At 37.1% G+C, this 19,324-nt stretch overlaps 6 protein-coding genes across 6 annotated transcripts; all 6 read right to left on the bottom strand.

The window, feature by feature from the left end:
- Positions 1-1,295: 1,295 nt before the first annotated feature.
- LOC113172839 (olfactory receptor 13F1-like) lies at positions 1,296-2,228 on the bottom strand. Its single transcript, XM_026375867.1, has one exon. It carries the CDS (start codon positions 2,226-2,228, stop codon positions 1,296-1,298), a length of 933 nt encoding a protein of 310 aa, XP_026231652.1.
- A 1,700-nt stretch (positions 2,229-3,928) lies between these two features.
- LOC113172838 (olfactory receptor 2K2-like) lies at positions 3,929-4,861 on the bottom strand. The gene has a single exon (XM_026375866.1). It carries the CDS (start codon positions 4,859-4,861, stop codon positions 3,929-3,931), a length of 933 nt encoding a protein of 310 aa, XP_026231651.1.
- Positions 4,862-7,512: 2,651 nt separating this feature from the next.
- LOC113172837 (olfactory receptor 10J4-like) lies at positions 7,513-9,484 on the bottom strand. The gene is made up of 3 exons (XM_026375865.1): positions 8,582-9,484; positions 7,992-8,042; positions 7,513-7,641 (listed from the first exon to the last, which is right to left on the bottom strand). Exons 1-3 carry the CDS (start codon positions 9,482-9,484, stop codon positions 7,513-7,515), a joined length of 1,083 nt encoding a protein of 360 aa, XP_026231650.1.
- A 1,879-nt stretch (positions 9,485-11,363) lies between these two features.
- Positions 11,364-12,296, bottom strand: LOC113172836 (olfactory receptor 2K2-like). Its single transcript, XM_026375864.1, has one exon. The coding sequence runs from the start codon at positions 12,294-12,296 to the stop codon at positions 11,364-11,366; it is 933 nt and encodes a 310-aa protein (XP_026231649.1).
- A 1,033-nt stretch (positions 12,297-13,329) lies between these two features.
- Positions 13,330-14,262, bottom strand: LOC113172835 (olfactory receptor 142-like). Its single transcript, XM_026375863.1, has one exon. The coding sequence runs from the start codon at positions 14,260-14,262 to the stop codon at positions 13,330-13,332; it is 933 nt and encodes a 310-aa protein (XP_026231648.1).
- A 1,741-nt stretch (positions 14,263-16,003) lies between these two features.
- LOC113172834 (olfactory receptor 10J4-like) lies at positions 16,004-16,936 on the bottom strand. The gene has a single exon (XM_026375862.1). It carries the CDS (start codon positions 16,934-16,936, stop codon positions 16,004-16,006), a length of 933 nt encoding a protein of 310 aa, XP_026231647.1.
- Between the last annotated feature and the right edge of the window lie 2,388 nt (positions 16,937-19,324).

Below are 19,324 nucleotides of genomic sequence, written 5' to 3'. Positions count from 1 at the left end.
AGAACTTATGTTGATCTGAATCTTTTAATGACATGATATAAAGAAAATCTGAAACCACTTGACTTTTATTCTGTTGTCGTAACTGGGGCAAAACTGCAATAGATGGTTGTTACCCAGGTTACCCACCAGATTATTATCTTACTTACCCCACCATACTGGAAACTAGATGAAGTAAATCTATTTAACATCCTCTGTTGCCCTCACTCAGTTTAGGATTGCTCGTTGCAACTACTGCACCTACTCTCCACCCAAATATTCAGCGTGATCTCCTGTGTAGCTGACACGTGTTCCCTGGCATAACCCTGGCATTGGATTTAGTCTGAGAACTTTTTAATTTGATGAGAGGATGTCTTGACCAGCAGAAAGCTTAACTGAGGAACTGCAGTCATTTGTGTACAGACAAATAAGGGGGGGAGAGTACACAGCCCTGAGGTGCGCCTATGCTGATGCATCTTCAAAGAATTCATCAACAAAAAGCAAAACTGAGCTGCTGTGTTGTTGCCAGCCCTCAAATGTCTCCCATTGTCAAAGATATTAATCTGCTTCAGCTGGCGGTTTATTATAGGTTGTGACAGTGAATAAACAAGCTTATAAACATTAACTCCATGAGTTAACCTAAAACTCTTTTTAGGGCTGACCTCATTTTTAAAAAACAAGCCTACAAAGGGGTCTTACATTTGAATGCTATGTAGTTAACCCTTGTCTGAAAGCATTATAGACATTATAGTCATTTATTTTTTACGGAATCTGATAATGGATAAAACAAGAGGTTATGTACAGCTGTGTCTGCTGGTTGGGTGTTGCTCTTGTTAGCTGTTAGCTACTTAACAAGACTTCGCTTACATTTAAACATTCAACATAACATAACATTCAAAATGTTGTATTCGCTGGAATCTCTTCTTCATTAAATAATGTAGTTTATCCTGTTAAGTAGGCTGGTTCATTCATTGTGACTTGTTCTTTTTTCATCTTAAAAGTAGAAAATGAAAAAATCATTAAGGTCTTTTCTTAACTTTCAGCTTATCAGTCTATTCTGATAGTAGCATCTTTTTTACATCATTGTAAATTTCATGAAGTCTTGAATTTCTGTTCTAACATAGTAGTAGTACATAGTATGCAGTATATATTGTATGTACAGCATATACTAAATACTGCTCAAGCTAAGTTCAAGTTAGTTTTTTATTTAAACATTTTATTAAATGTTTCATTGTATGATCCTATTCTCTGTACTTATTTGACACATTTCACTTAATTCACAGGTGTTCACTCCTAATAAAATTGTTATTTTGTGCGACTTAAATCTGAAAGTTTAAAAATGACAGCATTTTGAAAATATTTCTTTGGATTTCTGGTAACTTCAGACCATAGATGAGAGGGTTTAGAAGTGGGGGGATTAATACAAACTCTAACGATAAAATTAAAGCAAAAAGTGGGTTTAGATTTTCAACATTTAAACGACTTAAGGCAATATCACAAAAAATACTAAAAGATAAACTGACAAATAAAATAGTATGTGGTAAACAGGTTTGGAACACTTTGCTCTTAAATTCAGTTGAGCTTTTCCTACACACAAGAATAATTCTGAAGTAGGTATACAAGACATAGATTAAAGGTAAAATTACATTAATGACACTTGCAAGAATGCCCACAACATTGTTTGTAGAAGTGGACACACATGACAGTTTAGCAATATTCCAGATGGCACAGTAAATTTTTTGGAGCTTGTTTCCACATAAAGGAAGCTTGATGGCTAAATAAAGACCTAATCCAGTAGAAAAGGCTGGACACATCCAAGCAAAGGCTGCCAATCTACACACTGTCTTAGCAGTCACTTTGTTGTGATGGTGTAAAGGATCACACACAGCAACATATCTATCATATGCCATGATGCTGAGGATGGTCATCTCCTGAAAAGCATATGTGTAAATAATATAGATCTGAGTAAAACAAGCAGGACGTGAGATTAAGTGAGTATCAGATAGAAGGTCCATGAGGAATCTGGGGAAGAAACCAGTAGAGCCATACAGAGAGTTGACAGACAAAAGTGCAATAAACAGATACATGGGCTCATGGAGCGTTCTTTCCAGTGATACAACCAGGATTATAGCAAGATTAGCAAGGAGAATAATGGCAAACAGCAGCAAGCAGACGACAAAGGCTGGATAGCGATAAAACCCAATGTTCACATACATGGTGAGGTTAAAGTGAAAAACAGTGTCATTTTCCATATCAGGTTGAAAAGTCCTTAAATTGTCATTAATTATACCTGTAAATTTTTCATTACTGTTTCTATAGATCTGGAAATTATTATCTCAGGTAATGATGTCCTGTTGCTGATTGTGTTTATTATTGCTGGTGAAAACTTGCTATGCCCACTCTTATAGTCTGAAGATATTTTATACCTGTGCACCTTCAAGATGTTGGCAATAATAGTATCTTGGATGTTGGATGACGTCACTGCTAATAAGACAAATGAAGACCCAGTGGAATAACACTGCAGGTGGCTGCAAGTTGCAAGTCAGATCTTTTTTGATTATTAGTCCTAAATGAGATTTGTCCACAGCAGTCCACAGTCCCTTGGCCCATCTTCTCTTCCAGTAGCTTCTTGCTCAAAATACTGTTCCTGGTTCAGAACTTATGTTGATCTGAATCTTTTAATGACATGATATAAAGAAAATCTGAAACCACTTGACTTTTATTCTGTTGTCGTAACTGGGGCAAAACTGCAACAGGTGGTTGTTACCCAGGTTACCCACCAGATTATTATCTTACTTACCCCACCATACTGGAAACTAGATCAAGTAAATCTATTTAACATCCTCTGTTGCCCTCACTCAGTTTAGGATTGCTCGTTGCAACTATTGCACCTACTCTCCACCCAAATATTCAGCATGATCTCCTGTGTAGCTGACACGTGTTCCCTGGCATAACCCTGGCATTGGATTTAGTCTGAGAACTTTTTAATTTGATGACAGGATGTCTTGACCAGCAGAAAGCTTAACTGAGGAACTGCAGTCATTTGTGTACAGACAAATAAGGGGGGGAGAGTACACAGCCCTGAGGTGCGCCTATGCTGATGCATCTTCAAAGAATTCATCAACAAAAAGCAAAACTGAGCTGCTGTGTTGTTGCCAGCCCTCAAATGTCTCCCATTGTCAAAGATATTAATCTGCTTCAGCTGGCGGTTTATTATGGATTGTGACAGTGAATAAACAAGCTAATAAACAATAACTCCATGAGTTAACCTAAAACTTCTTTTTGGGGTTGATCTCATTTTTAAAAAACAAGCCTACAAAGGGGTCTTACATTTGAATGCTATGTAGTTAACCCTTGTCTGAAAGCATTATAGACATTATAGTCATTTATTTTTTTTATGGAATCTGATAATGCATAAATCAAGAGGTTTTATACAGTTGTGTCTCATGGTTGGGCGTTGCTCTTGTTAGCTGTTAGCTACTAAGCAAGACTTTGCTTACATTTAAACATTCAACATAACATAACATTCAAACTGATTTATTCGCTGGAATCTCTTCTTCATTAAAAAATTTAATTTATCCTGCTAAGTAGTCTGGTTCATTCATTGTGACTTGTTCTTTTTTCATCTTAAAAGTAGAAAATGAAAAAATCATTAAGGTCTTTTCTTAACTTTCAGCTTATCAGTCTATTCTGATAGTAGCATCTTTTTTACATCATTGTAAATTTCATGAATTCTTGAATTTCTGTTCTAACATAGTAGAAGTACATAGTATGCAGTATATATTGTATGTACAGCATATACTAAATACTGCTCAAGCTAAGTTCAAGTTAGTTTTTTATTTAAACATTTTATTATATGTTTCATTGTATGATCCTATTCTTTATACTTATTTGACACATTTCACTTAATGCACAGGTGTTCACTCCTAATAAAATTGTTATTTTGTGCGATTTAAATCTGAAAGTTTAAACATGACAGCATTTTGAAAATATTTCTTTGGATTTCTGGTAATTTCAGACCATAGATGAGAGGGTTTAGAAGTGGGGGGATTAATACAAACTCTAACGATAAAATTAAAGCAAAAAGTGGGTTTAGATTTTCAACATTTAAACGACTTAAGGCAATATCACAAAAAATACTAAAAGATAAACTGACAAATAAAATAGTATGTGGTAAACAGGTTTGGAACACTTTGCTCTTAAATTCAGTTGAGCTTTTCCTACACACAAGAATAATTCTGAAGTAGGTATACAAGACATAGATTAAAGGTAAAATTACATTAATGACACTTACAAGAATGCCCACAACATTATTTGTAGAAGTGGACACACATGACAGTTTAGCAATATTCCAAATAGCACAGTAAATTTTTTGGAGCTTGTTTCCACATAAAGGAAGCTTGATGGCTAAATAAAGACCTAATCCAGTAGAAAAGGCTGGACACATCCAAGCAAAGGCTGCCAATCTACACACTGTCTTAGCAGTCACTTTGTTGTGATGGTGTAAAGGATCACACACAGCAACATATCTATCATATGCCATGATGCTGAGGATGGTCATCTCCTGAAAAGCATATGTGTAAATAATATATATCTGAGTAAAACAAGCAGGACGTGAGATTAAGTGAGTATCAGATAGAAGGTCCAAGAGGAATCTGGGGAAGAAACCAGTAGAGCCATACAGAGAGTTGACAGACAAAAGTGCAATAAACAGATACATAGGCTCATGAAGCGTTCTTTCTAGTGATACTACCAGGATTATAGCAAGATTAGCAAAGAGAATAATGGCAAACAGCATCAAGCTGACCACAAAGGCTGGATAGCGATAAAACCCAATGTTCACATACATGGTGAGGTTAAAGTGAAAAACAGTGTCATTTTCCATATCAGGTTGAAAAGTCCTTAAAATGTCATTAAACACACCTGTAAATCTTTCATTACTGTTGGTATAGATCTGGAAATTATTATCTCAGGTAATGACGTCCTGTTGCTGATTGTGTTTATTATTGCTGGTGAAAACTTGCTATGCCCACTCTTATAGTCTGAAGATATTTTATACCTTTGCACCTTCAAGATGTTGGCAATAATAGTATCTTGGATGTTGGATGACCTCACTGCTAATAAGACAAATGAAGACCCAGTGGAATAACACTGCAGGTGGCTGCAAGTTGCAAGTCAAATCTTAATTTTTTCTTTTGCTATTGACAAATGTAAGGAAGTAATTCCATCTTTTACTCCAGAGCCATGTACCAACACAGAGGTGGGCAGTCATCCTAACTTGACTTCAGCACAAGTCGACTATCTTGTTGATAATACTGCAGCCTCACTCTGAACAATACTCAATACTATGGCTCCTCTCAAAAAGAAGGTAGAGAGTCACAGTAAGCTAGCTCCATGGTACAATTCACAAGCTAGAACCACATATTATTCTTCATTAATAGAGGCAAATTAGAAAAGCCCCAGGTTTCTCTTCAGCACTGTAGCCAGGCCAACCAAGAGGCATAGCTCTGTTGAGCCTAGTATCCCATTATCTCTTAGCAGCAATGAGTTCATTAATTTCTTTACAAATAAAATCATAACTATTAGAGTAAAAAAATATCAGATGGTCTGGTATGTACAATAGCTCTAGATTAATTTGTAAGGCCACACTCGTACTTTGCTTCCTCCCCGTAGATCATTCTGAATTAATTTCAGTAATAAATTCATCAAAACCTTTAACATGTCTCTTAGCCCCCATTCCGACTAGACTGCTCAAATATGTTTTACCTTTGGTCAGCACATCCATATTTAATCAGATCAATCTATCTTTACAAGCAGGCTGCGTACCCCAGGCTTTTAAGCTTGCTGTAGTCAAACCTCTACTCAAAAGGCCTAGTCCGGACTCTGTGGTGGTAGTAAATTATAGATCAATATACAATCTGCTCTTTATCTCTAAAATTCTTGAAAAGGTAGTTTCTAAGCAATTATGTGACCACCTGCGCAGGAATAACCTGTATGAATATTTCCAGTCATGATTTAGAGTACATCATAGTACAGAAACAGCCGTTTCATTTAGGTTAGAGGAACAACACTATGCTGGTTTAAATCGTATCTATCACATAGATTCCAGTTTGTACGCGTTATTGATGAGTCTTCCATGCACACAAGAGTTAGCTACAGAGTTCCACAGGGTTCTGTGCTTGGACTGATTGTTTTCACTCTATGTATGTCCCCCTTAGGCAATATTATTCAGAAACACTGAACACAAATTTCCATTGCTATGCAGATGATACCCAGCTATATTTATCTATGAAACCATAAGAAGCTTATCAATTAATCAAACTTCAAACATGCTTAAAATACATAAAGACCCGGATGTCCTCCAATTCCCTCTCCTAAATTCAGACAAGACAGAAGTTAATTTGTTTGGCTCTAAAAATCTCAGAGACACTATGTCTAATCACATTCTTACCCTAGATGACTTAGTATTGGCTTAAGTAATACTGTGAGAATGTCAGAGTTATCTTTGACCAGGATATTTCCTTTGCATCATACATAAAAAAAATCTCTAGAACTACCTTTTTCAATCTGAGAAATATAGTTAAAATTAGAAGCATCCTGTCCTCAAGTGATGCTGAAAAACTAGTTCATGTATTTGTTACTTCCAGACTATTGTAATTCATTATTAAATAAGTTTCTCATAATAAATCCTTAAAATGCCTACAGTTAATCCAAAATGCTGCAGCCAGAGTTCTGACTGGAATTAGAAAGAGATCATATTTCTCCTACATTAGCTTCTCTCCATTGGCTTCCTGTAAAATCCAGAATTGAATTTAAAATTCCTCTCCCCACATATATAGCAATTAATAATCAAGCTCCATCATATCTCAAAGACCTCATAGTTCCATATTTTCCCAGCAGAACTCTCAGTTCTCAGAGTGCAGGTTTACTTGTGGTTCCTAGACTTTCCAAATGTAGAACGGGAGGCAGAGCCTTTAGCCATCAAGCGCCTCTCCTGTGGAACCAGCTCCCAGTTCAGGTTTGGGAGGCAGATAACCCTCTCTACATTTAAGACTAGACTTAAAACTTACCTTTTTTATAAAGCTTATAGTTAGAGATGGATCAGGTGATTCTAAACCATCTATTAGTTATGCTGATATAGGTTAGTCTTCTAGGGGAATTCTACTGATACACTGCCCTTCTCCTCTCCTCTCATTCAAATGCTACCATTCCATGTCATTAATTTTGTGTCTTCTCTCTCCAATAGTTGTGCTTCCTCTTCTCCATCTCTGTCATAGGGCCTGGATTAGACTTCATAACCAGAGACCACTCGGAATCCAGAATGGGTTTAAAGAGGTTTATTAAAAAAAGAAATACAATAATGTGATGAGCTCCTGTAGAGTCACAGCTGAAGAGGGACGACTTCGGGTGTGAATGGAGGTCTAAGAGAGGAGACAGAGTAAGCCGGGTTCACACTGCATCAAATACTGAAGTAAGACAGTATGATACTCACTGGAGAATGGTGGGTAAAACTGTACCAAACGACAAGTGATTGACCTAAGTGAGAGCAGCGATGAGAGCTGGGAAGCGAAGAGACAGCGAGGTGATGCTGACCCAGAAGAGGTGTAGAGGTGATGATGATGTCACAATCCAAGATGGCTGGTGCAGATCAGAGAGCACATGGAGCTGAGGGAAACAACATACTGGACGCTGAAACTGAACATACTGGGGGCACATGGCTTAAACCTAGGGGCTGGTTTCAGGCATGTGAAAAGTCAATGCAGAAGCACTGCGATCAAACAAGCTGACATCCACAATCCAAATATCCCAAGTCATAATGCAGTCAGAGATCATACACAGAAGAGTTGTTCCAAGAGGTGGTTGACAGAGCAGGTCCATAGGACAGGAGTACAGGAGACGGTCCGAAGTCATACACAGAGAGTTGGGCAAAGGGGGGGACAGGAAACAGGAGTGGATCAGATACAGGGAGGGAGGCAAGGCGAGCAATTCAGGTAAGGGGAATACGCTCACAGTACCGGAGGTTCTGGCAAAGGCAGATCCCGGTAATGGAGGGTGCGAGCCCTATCCTGGGAGACCAAATGAGGAACAAAACAGTTCAGAGAGGAAAACACTCATGGTAATAGAGATTAAAGCAGAGGCTGGTCAGGACAGAAGGCAGGTCCAGTGAGGGGGAGTCCAGCATAGACAGGTTCTAGGTCAGTATAAACATTACTGTAATATATTCATTTGCTACAGAGCTTACTTCTGCACTCACTTTTGATGGAAGTGGAAAGTTAAAAAACTAACTATAACTAACAGCTTATAAGTCAAATCACTGAGTTCCAACTTTTTTTCATATTTTAAATAAAGCCATGAATTTATGTTCTACCATAATATATGTATGATAGAATATATGAAACACTTCATTTAACCTGGTTTTCTATTAATTTATTAAACCGTAGAGTTGACAGATAGCACGTAGGACACTGCAGTTTAGATATAAGTTTATATTTTGCGAGGCTTCAGTCAGAAACCCTCACACAGACCTTACTGCATTAAAAATAGTACACAGGCACACAATGGCTATTCTACTACACTATCTGAAAGAGAACAAATTTGACAACACTTTAAAAATATTTCTTTGGATTTCTGGTAACTTCAGACCATAGATGAGAGGATTCAGAAGTGGTGGGATTATTACAAACTCTAATGATAAAATTACAGCAAAAAGTGGGTTTAGGCTTTCATCATTTAAACGATTTAAGGCAATATCACAAAACCCGCTTACAGAATAACTGACAAATAAAATAGTATGTGGTAAACAGGTTTGAAACACTTTGCTCTTGAATTCAGACGAGTTTTTCCTGCACACAAGAATAATTCGAAAGTAGGTATACAAGACATAGATTAAAGGTAAAATTATAGTAATCGAAGTTACAAGAAAGCCCACAACATTATTAGTAGAAGTGGACACACATGACAGTTTAGCAATATTCCAGATGGCACAGTAAACCTTTTTGAGCTTGTTCCCACATAAAGGAAGCCTGACGGCCAAATAAACACATAATCCAATGGAAAAGGCTGGACAGATCCAAGCAAAGGCTGCCAACCTACACACTGTCTTAGGAGTCACTTTATTGTGATAGTGTAAAGGATCACACACAGCAACATATCTATCATATGCCATGATGCTGAGGATGGTCAGATCATAGGAAGCATAAGTGTAAATAATATAGATCTGAGTAAAACAAGCAGGACGTGAGATTAAGTGAGTATCAGATAGAAGGTCCAAGAGGAATCTGGGGAAGAAACCAGTAGAGCCATACAGAGAGTTGACAGACAAAAGTGCAATAAACAGATACATGGGCTCATGAAGCGTTCTTTCTAGTGATACAACCAGGATTATAGCAAGATTAGCAAAGAGAATAATGGCAAACAGCATCAAGCTGACGACAAAGGCTGGATAGCGATAAAACCCAATGTTCACATACATGGTGAGGTCAAAGTGAAAACCAGTGTTATTGTCCATATCAGGTTGAAAAGTCCTTAAAATGTCATTAAACACACCTGTAAATCTTTCATTATTGTTTCTATAACTCTGGAAATTATTATCTCAGGTAATAATGTCCTGTTGCTGATTGTGTTCATTATTGCTGGTGAAAACTTGCTATGTTCACTCTTTCAGTGGTAAGATACTTTATACCTGTGCACCTTCAAGATGTTGGCAATAATAGTATCTTGAATGTCGAATGACCTCACTGCTAATAAGACAAATGAAGACCCAGTGGAATAACACTGCAGGTGGCTGCAAGTTGCAAGTCAAATCTTCTTTGATTTTTAGTCCTTGAATGACATTTGTCCACAGCAGTCCACAGTCCTTTGGCCCATCTTCTCTTCCAGTAGCTTCTTGCTCAAAATACTGTTCCTGGTTCAGAACTTATGTTGATCTTTACTGACATGATATGAAGAAAATTTGTAACCACTTGACTTTTATTCTGTTGAAGTTGTAACTGCAGAAAAACTGCAATAGATTCATCAGTGTTAAAGTGCTGGTTGTTACCCAGGTTACCCACCAGATTATTATCTTACTTACCCCACCATACTGGAAACTTGATTAAGTAAATCTATTTAACATCCTCTGTTGCCCTCACTCAGTTTAGAATTGCTCGTTGCCACTACTGCACCTACTCTCCACCCAAATATTCAGCGTGATCTCCTGTGTTGCTGACACGTGTTCCCTGGCATAACCCTGGCATTGGATTTAATCTGAGAACTTTTTAATTTGATGACAGGATGTCCTGACCAGCAGCAAGGTTGGTCTTGCCTGCGCCACTCCACAAAAATCAATGTGGAGTCTCCTAATCTATCTACTGAAATGTGGATGTTCAGCTCCAGACTAGTTACTGCTGCACTAGAATATTACTTCTTGTTTATATGCAGACTCATCTTCAACAAGGTTGAGTCCAGAGACAGGTTGGGTAGTCTGCAAAGTTAAGGAGCTTAACTGAGGAACTGCAGTCATTTGTGTACATACAAATAAGGGGGGGAGAGTACACAGCCCTGAGGTGCCCCTGTGCTGATATATCTTCAAAGAATTCATCAACAATAAGCAAAACTGAACTGCTGTGTTGTTGCCAGCCCTCATATGTCTCCCATTGTCAAAGGTATAAATCTGCTTGAGTTGGCGGTTTATTATAGGTTGTGACAGTGAATAAACAAGCTAATAAATAAACATTAACTCCATGAGTTAACCTAAAACTCTTTTTAGGGCTGACTTCATTTTTAAAAAACAAGCCTACAAAGTGGTCTTACATTTGAATGCTATGTAGTTAACCCTTGTCTGAAAGTGTTATAGAAATAATGTAAGAATGTTAATTCATACCAATATAAATATATATATGTATATATATTATTTTTGTTGATGGTATTGGTATTTTGTTGTTGGTATCTGTTTTCAACACATTCAACATAACATGTTCAACATTCAAAATGTTGTATTTGCTGGAATCTCTTCTTCATTAAATAATGTATTTTATCCTGTTAAGTAGGCTGGTTCATTCATTGTGACTCGTTTTTTTTTTTTCATCCTAAAAGTAGAAAATTTAAAAATCATTAAGGTCTTTTCCTAACTTTCAGCTTATCAGTCTATTTTAATAATAGTACAATTTTAACATCTTTGTAAATGTCATGAAGTCTTGAATTTCTGTCCTAACATAGTAGAAGTACATAGTATGCAGTATATATGTACAGCATATACTAAAATACTGCTGAAGTTAAGTTCAAGTTAGTTTTTTATTTAAACATTTTATTAAATGTTTCATTGTATGATCCTATTCTCTGTACTTATTTGACACATTTCACTTAATTCACAGGTGTTCACTCCTAATAAAATTGTTATTTTGTGCGACTTAAATCTGAAAGTTTAAACATGACAGCATTTTGAAAATATTTCTTTGGATTTCTGGTAACTTCAGACCATAGATGAGAGGCTTCAGAAGTGGGGGGATTAATACAAACTCTAACGATAAAATTAAAGCAAAACGTAGGTTTAGATTTTCAACATTTAAACGACTTAAGATAATATCACAAAAAATACTAAAAGATAAACTGACAAATAAAATAGTATGTGGTAAACAGGTTTGGAACACTTTGCTCTTGAATTCAGATGAGCTTTTTCTGCACACAAGAATAATTCGAAAGTAGGTATACAAGACATAGATTAAAGGTAAAATTACATTAGTGACACTTGCAAGAATGCCCACAACATTAATAGTAGAAGTGGACACACATGACAATTTAGCAATATTCCAGATGGCACAGTAAATTTTTTGGAGCTTGTTTCCACATAAAGGGAGCTTGATGGCCAAAGAAAGACCTAATCCAGTAAAAAAGGCTGGACACATCCAAGCAATGGCTGCCAATATACACACTGTCTTAGCAGTCACTTTGTTGTGATAGTGTAAAGGATCACACACAGCAACATATCTATCATATGCCATGATGCTGAGGATGGTCATCTCCTGAAAAGCATATGTGTAAATAATATAGATCTGAGTAAAACAAGCAGGACGTGAGATTAAGTGAGTATCAGATAGAAGGTCCATGAGGAATCTGGGGAAGAAACCAGTAGAGCCATACAGAGAGTTGACAGACAAAAGTGCAATAAACAGATACATGGGCTCATGAAGCGTTCTTTCTAGTGATACTACCAGGATTATAGCAAGATTAGCAAAGAGAATAATGGCAAACAGCATCAAGCTGACGACAAAGGCTGGATAGCGATAAAACCCAATGTTCACATACATGGTGAGGTTAAAGTGAAAATCAGTGTCATTTTCCATATCGGGTTGAAAAGTTCTTATAATGTCATTAAACAGACCTGTAAATCTTTCATTACTGTTTCTATAGATCTGGAAATTATTATCTCAGGTAATGATGTCCTGTTGCTGATTGTGTTTATTATTGCTGGTGAAAACTTGCTATGTTCACTCTTTCAGTGGTAAGATACTTTATAACTGTGCACCTTCATGATGTTGGCAATAATAGTATCTTGGATGCCGAATGACCTCACTGCTAATAAGACAAATGAAGACCCAGTGGAATAACACTGCAGGTGCCTGCAAGTTGCAAGTCAGATCTTTTTTGATTTTTAGTCCTTGAATGACATTTTTCCACAGCAGTCCACAGTCCTTTGGCCCATCTTCTCTTCCAGTAGCTTCTTGCGAAAAATACTGTTCCTGGTTCAGAACTTATGTTGATCTGAATGATTTATTGACATGATATGAAGAAAATTTGTAACCACTTGACTTTTATTCTGTTGAAGTTGTAACTGCAGAAAAACTGCAATAGATTCATCAGTGTTAAAGTGCTGGTTGTTACCCAGGTTACCCACCAGGTTATTATCTTACTTACCCCACCATACTCGAAACTAGATGAAGTAAATCTATTTAACATCCTCTGTTGCCCTAACTCAGTTTAGGATTGCTCGTTGCCACTACTGCACCTACTCTTCACGCAAATATTCTGATTTGAGGACAGGATATCCTGACCAGCAAAAAGACTGGTCTTGACTGCGCCACTCCACGTAGTTTAATGTGGAGTCTCCTAATCAATCTACTGTCTTGAGGATGTTTAGCTCCAGACTAATTACTGCTGCACCAGAATGTTACTTTTTGTAACATAGTAGAAGTACATAGTATGCAGTATATATGTACAGCATATACTAAAATACTGCTGAAGTTAAGTTTAAGTTAGTTTTTTATTTAAACATTTTATTAAATGTTTTATTGTATGATCCTATTCTTTCTACTTATTTGACACATTTCACTTAATGCACAGCTGTTCACTCCTAATTACATTTTTATTTTGTGTGACTTAAATCTGAAAGTTTAAACATGACAGCATTTTGAAAATATTTCTTTGAATTTCTGGTAACTTCAGACCATAGATGAGAGGCTTCAGAAGTGGGGGGATTAATACAAACTCTAACGATAAAATTAAAGCAAAAAGTGGGTTGAGATTTTCAACATTTAAACGACTTAAGGCAATATCACAAAAAATACTAAAAGATAAACTTACAAATAAAATTGTATGTGGTAAACAGGTTTGGAACACTTTGCTCTTAAATTCAGATGTGCTTTTTCTGCACACAAGAATAATTCGGAAGTAGGTATACAAGACATAGATTAAAGGTAAAATTACATTAATGACAGTTACAAAAATGCCCACAACATTATTTGTAGAAGTGGACACACATGACAGTTTAGCAATGTTCCAGACGGCACAGTAAATTTTTTGGAGCTTGTTTCCACATAAAGGAAGCTTGACGGCCAAAGAAAGACCTAAAACAGTAAAAAAGACTGGAAAGATCCAAGCAAAGGCTGCCAATATATACACTGTCTTAGCAGTCACTTTGTTGTGATAGTGTAAAGGATCACACACAGCAACATATCTATCATATGCCATGATGCTGAGGATGGTCATCTCCTGAAAAGCATATGTGTAAATAATATAGATCTGAGTAAAACAAGCGGGACGTGAGATTAAGTGAGTATCAGATAGAAGGTCCAAGAGGAATCTGGGGAAGAAACCAGTAGAGCCATACAGAGAGTTGACAGACAAAAGTGCAATAAACAGATACATGGGCTCATGAAGCGTTTTTTCTAGTGATACTACCAGGATTATAGTAAGATTAGCAAAGAGAATAATGGCAAACAGCATCAAGCTGACGACAAAGGCTGGATAGCGATACAACCCAATGTTCACATACATGGTGAGGTTAAAGTGAAAAACAGTGTTATTGTCCATATCAGGTTGAAAAGTTCTTATAATGTCATTAAACACACCTGTAAATCTTTCATTACTGTTTCTATAGATCTGGAAATTATTATCTCAGATAATGATGTCCTGTTGCTGATTGTGTTTATTATTGCTGGTGAAAACTTGCTATGTTCACTCTTTCAGTGGTAAGATACTTTATAACTGTGCACCTTCATGATGTTGGCAATAATAGTATCTTGGATGCCAAATGACCTCACTGCTAATAAGACAAATGAAGACCCAGTGGAATAACACTGCAGGTGCCTGCAAGTTGCAAGTCAAATCTTTTTTGATTTTTAGTCCTTAAATAACATTTGTCCACAGCAGTCCACAGTCCCTTGGCTCATCTTCTCTTCCAGTAGCTTCTTGCTCAAAATACTGTTCCTGGTTCAGAACTTATGTTGATCTGAATGATTTATTGACATGATATGAAGAAAATTTGTAACCACTTGACTTTTATTCTGTTGAAGTTGTAACTGCAGAAAAACTGCAATAGATTCATCAGTGTTAAAGTGATGGTTGTTACCCAGGTTACCCACCAGGTTATTATCTTACTTACCCCACCATACTCGAAACTAGATGAAGTAAATCTTTTTAACATCCTCTGTTGCCCTAACTCAGTTTAGGATTGATCGTTGCCACTGCTGCACCTACTCTCAACTCAAATATTCTGATTTGAGGACAGGATATCCTGACCAGCAAAAAGACTGGTCTTGACTGCGCCACTCCCTGTAGTTTAATGTGGAGTCTCCTAATCAATCTACTGTCTTGAGGATGTTTAGCTCCAGACTAATAACTGCTGCACCAGAATGTTACTTTTTGTCTATGTGCAGACTCATCTTCAACAAGCATAGGGCCAGAGACAGGTTGGTTAGTCTCCAAAGTTAAGTAGCTTAACTGAGGAACTGCAGTCATTTGTGTACAGACAAATAAGCGGGGGGGAGAACACACAGTCCTGAGGTGCGCCTTTGCTGAAGCATGTTCAAAGAATTCATCAACAAAAAGCAAAACTGAGCTACTGTGTTGTTGCCAGCCCTCAAATGTCTCCCATTGTCAAAGGTATTAATCTGCTTGAGCTGGCGGTTTATTATGGATTGTGACAGTTAATAAACAAGCTAATAAACAATAACTCCATGAGTTAACCTAAAACTCTTTTTGGGGCTGACTTCATTTTTAAAAAACAAGGCTACAAAGGGGTCTTACATTTGAATGCTATGTAGTTAACCCTTGTCTGAAAGTGTTATAGAAATAATGTAAGAATGTTAATTAAGACTTTGCTTACATTTAAACATTCAACATAACATGTTCAACATTCAAAATATTGTAAACGCTGGAATCTCTTTTTTATTAAAAAATGTATGTTATCCTGTTAAGAAGTCTGGCTAATTTATTGTGATTCATTTTCATCTTAAAAGTAGAAAATGAAAAAAGCATTAAGGTCTTTTTTTAACTTACAGCTTATCAGTCTATTCTGATAGTAGCATCATTTTTACATCTTTGTAAATGTCATGAAGTCTTGAATTTTTGTTCTAACATAGTAGAAGTACATAGTATGCAGTATATATGTACAGCATATACTAAAATACTGCTGAAGTTAAGTTTAAGTTAGTTTTTTATTTAAACATTTTATTAAATGTTTTATTGTATGATCCTATTCTTTCTACTTATTTGACACATTTCACTTAATGCACAGCTGTTCACTCCTAATTACATTTTTATTTTGTGTGACTTAAATCTGAAAGTTTAAACATGACAGCATTTTGAAAATATTTCTTTGAATTTCTGGTAACTTCAGACCATAGATGAGAGGGTTCAGAAGTGGGGGGATTAATACAAACTCTAACGATAAAATTAAAGCAAAAAGTGGGTTTAGATTTTCAACATTTAAACGACTTAAGGCAATATCACAAAAAATACTAAAAGATAAACTGACAAATAAAATAGTATGTGGCAAACAGGTTTCGAACACTTTGCTCTTGAATTCAGACGAGCTTTTTCTGCACACAAGAATAATTCGAAAGTAGGTATACAAGACATAGATTAAAGGTAAAATTACAGTAATTGCAGTTACAAGCAAGCCCACAACATTATTAGTAGAAGTGGACACACATGACAGTTTAGCAATATTCCAGATGGCACAGTAAATTTTTTGGAGCTTGTTTCCACATAAAGGAAGCCCGATGGCCAAAAAAAGGCATAATCCAATAGAAAAGGCTGGACAGATCCAAGCAAAGGCTGCCAACCTACACACTGTCTTAGGAGTCACTTTGTTGTGATAGTGTAAAGGATCACACACAGCAACATATCTATCATATGCCATGATGCTGAGGATGGTCATCTCCTGAAAAGCGTATGTGTAAATAATATAGATCTGAGTAAAACAAGCAGGGCGTGAGATTAAGTGAGTATCAGATAGAAGGTCCAAGAGGAATCTGGGGAAGAAACCAGTAGAGCCATAGAGAGAGTTGACAGACAAAAGTGCAATAAACAGATACATGGGCTCATGAAGCGTTCTTTCTAGTGATACAACCAGGATTATAGCAAGATTAGCAAAGAGAATAATGGCAAACAGCATCATGCAGACCACAAAGGCTGGATAGCGATAAAACCCAATGTTCACATACATGGTGAGGTTAAAGTGAAAATCAGTGTCATTTTCCATTTCATGCATTCAGGTTGAACAGTCCTCAAAACAATCCTAAACCGATGCTGATGATATCCCTCCTGTGATAGCTTTCATTGTTTTTCTGTGAAACAATAATCACAAGCTGTGCAGCTACTTATATAGTTTAAATAATGTATAATTATGGTAAAAGTTATGTGAGCTTGCAATCTGTATTATTTTTATTTGAAGATGTTACCTGCCATGATCAGGAAACATGTTGCCAGAAAGATGCTGATTGTGAGTTTGTTAGAGCAGTTCTTTTAATTATTTATTTACTTTTGTCACGTTGAAAATAGAAAGCATTTATTGGAAGATCAAGATTGGATGACTTCACCACCACTGAGACAATGAAATGCCCAGTGGAATAATATCATAAGTGCTATTTTCTAGACTTTTTCTTTATTGTTCAAACACGTTGTTTACCTACATGTATTCCAAAAAGTGTTGCAACCTATTCAAAAGGCAATAAAATACCTATTTCAAATGCAACAGGTAGCAGAAAGTTATTTCAACAGGATTGCAGTTAATGTATGCGTGCATGGTTAACGTAGATACAGTTATATTTTCCAAATTATTTAGTTTTATCCAGTAATGCATTTGATCAGCATGAAGACATACTGGAGTAATGCAATGTTCACTTTAAGCTCTGAGTTGAATCTAAGTCATAGATATCAGGAGTGTTAGTGTTGCTTTCCAAACAGATGGTGGCTGATCAACACAATATTGATGAGCTTTTGCTTGTTGTGCACATTTACAATGCACCTTTTAACACTGTGCCCTAATTTCGCTCTCACTCTCCGCAAATTCACTCTCAATCGTCTCCTCTTTATTTGCATAGTGAGAATTAGTCACAAAAGTTAGAATTTGCTGATTTGTCCTCAGCTGTCAGTGAGTGCATGATCCAGGAATTCACAAAACCATAGTTACCTACGTAACTTCAGTTCCATTTTATTCCTTCATGACTGCCAGTAGCAGTAAACAATGCGTAGTGTTGCGGTGAATGCACATGCATCTACTGGTGAACCGTAGAAGCCAACGGAAGGATCAGTGATGCGTGGACCCAGATGTAACACTGATCTGGGGATAAACACAAACTCCTGAGCGTGAAACAAGAGATTTGAGGCGCACTTGGACCGGGCATCATCGTCCTCTTCTTCCAAATCCCAGGCACTCTGCAGGGGCGGGGACCCTGCATCAACGCCTTAAGCTGTTCTATTTCAGCGTTTCAGGCTTCCGTCTCCTGCAGAGAGAGATCTTACCCTTTTACAACCTGACATACTGCTGACACACATACCCTACTAAGACCCACAGTGATGTTTGTCAAAGCGGTTGTTGGAAAAAGAGTTATGCCGAGGTAGACGCGAGGGTATGAGGTCACTCCCGAACAAGAAGCCTTCCACCTAACGCAATCTGTCCTGTCACACAGGAAGTGGCAGGATATTGGCATACAGCATACAAGATACACCACTGAGAGTGCTTCCCTAAGGTGACGCACCCCAAGGGGCACAGTTCATGACCATCCTCCACCTGAAGTTGGCCTCCACAAGAGGTGCACACCAATATCAGGACTTCTAACTGATTCATATACAGATAACTACAAATATAATATAGAAAAATATATCTTCTTTGTTTATGCATTTGCTTACTTATTCATTTAGAACATATCACATGACTGGTTTACTGGTTTCAAGAAGCACTGCCTGATGTGAACCATGCCTCGCAGAAAAGAGCTCTCAGAAGACCTACGATCAAGAATTGTTGACTTGCATGAAGCTGGAAAGGGTTACAAAAGTATCTCCAAAAGCCTTGATGTTCATGTGTCCACGTTAAGATAGACTGTCTACAAATAGAGAAAGTTCAGCACTGTTGACACTCTCCCTAGGCATGGTTGTCCTGTAAAGATGACTGCAAGAGCAAAGCGCAGCATGCTAAATGAGGTAAAGAAGCATCCTAGAGTGTCAGCTAAAGATTTACAGAAATCTCTGGCACATGCTAACATTTTTGTTGACACATCTACAAAACGGAAAACATTAAACAAGAATGGAGTACATGGGAGGACACCACGGAGGAAGATTCAGGAAAATATTGCTAGACGTTTGAAGTTTGCAAAAGAGCACCTGGATGTTCCACAGCACTACTGGCAAAATATTCTGTGGACACTTGAAACCAAAATTGAGTTGTTTGGAAAAAACACACAACACTATGTGTGGAGAAAAAAAGGCGCAGCACACCAACATCAAAACCTCATCCCTAGTGTAAAACATGGCGAAAGGGGGCATCATGGTTTGGGGCTGCTTTGCTGCCTCAGGGCCTGGACGGATTGTTGTCATTGATGGAAAAGTGAATTCCAGAGTTTATTAAGACATTTTGCAGTAAAACGTAAGA

The sequence above is a fragment of the Anabas testudineus genome, chromosome 21 (genome assembly GCF_900324465.2).
Source record: "Anabas testudineus chromosome 21, fAnaTes1.2, whole genome shotgun sequence".
Classification (NCBI taxonomy): Eukaryota; Metazoa; Chordata; class Actinopteri; order Anabantiformes; family Anabantidae; genus Anabas; species Anabas testudineus.
Note: the sequence above shows the minus strand (reverse complement) of the source record. Positions and strands in the feature narration are given on the sequence as shown.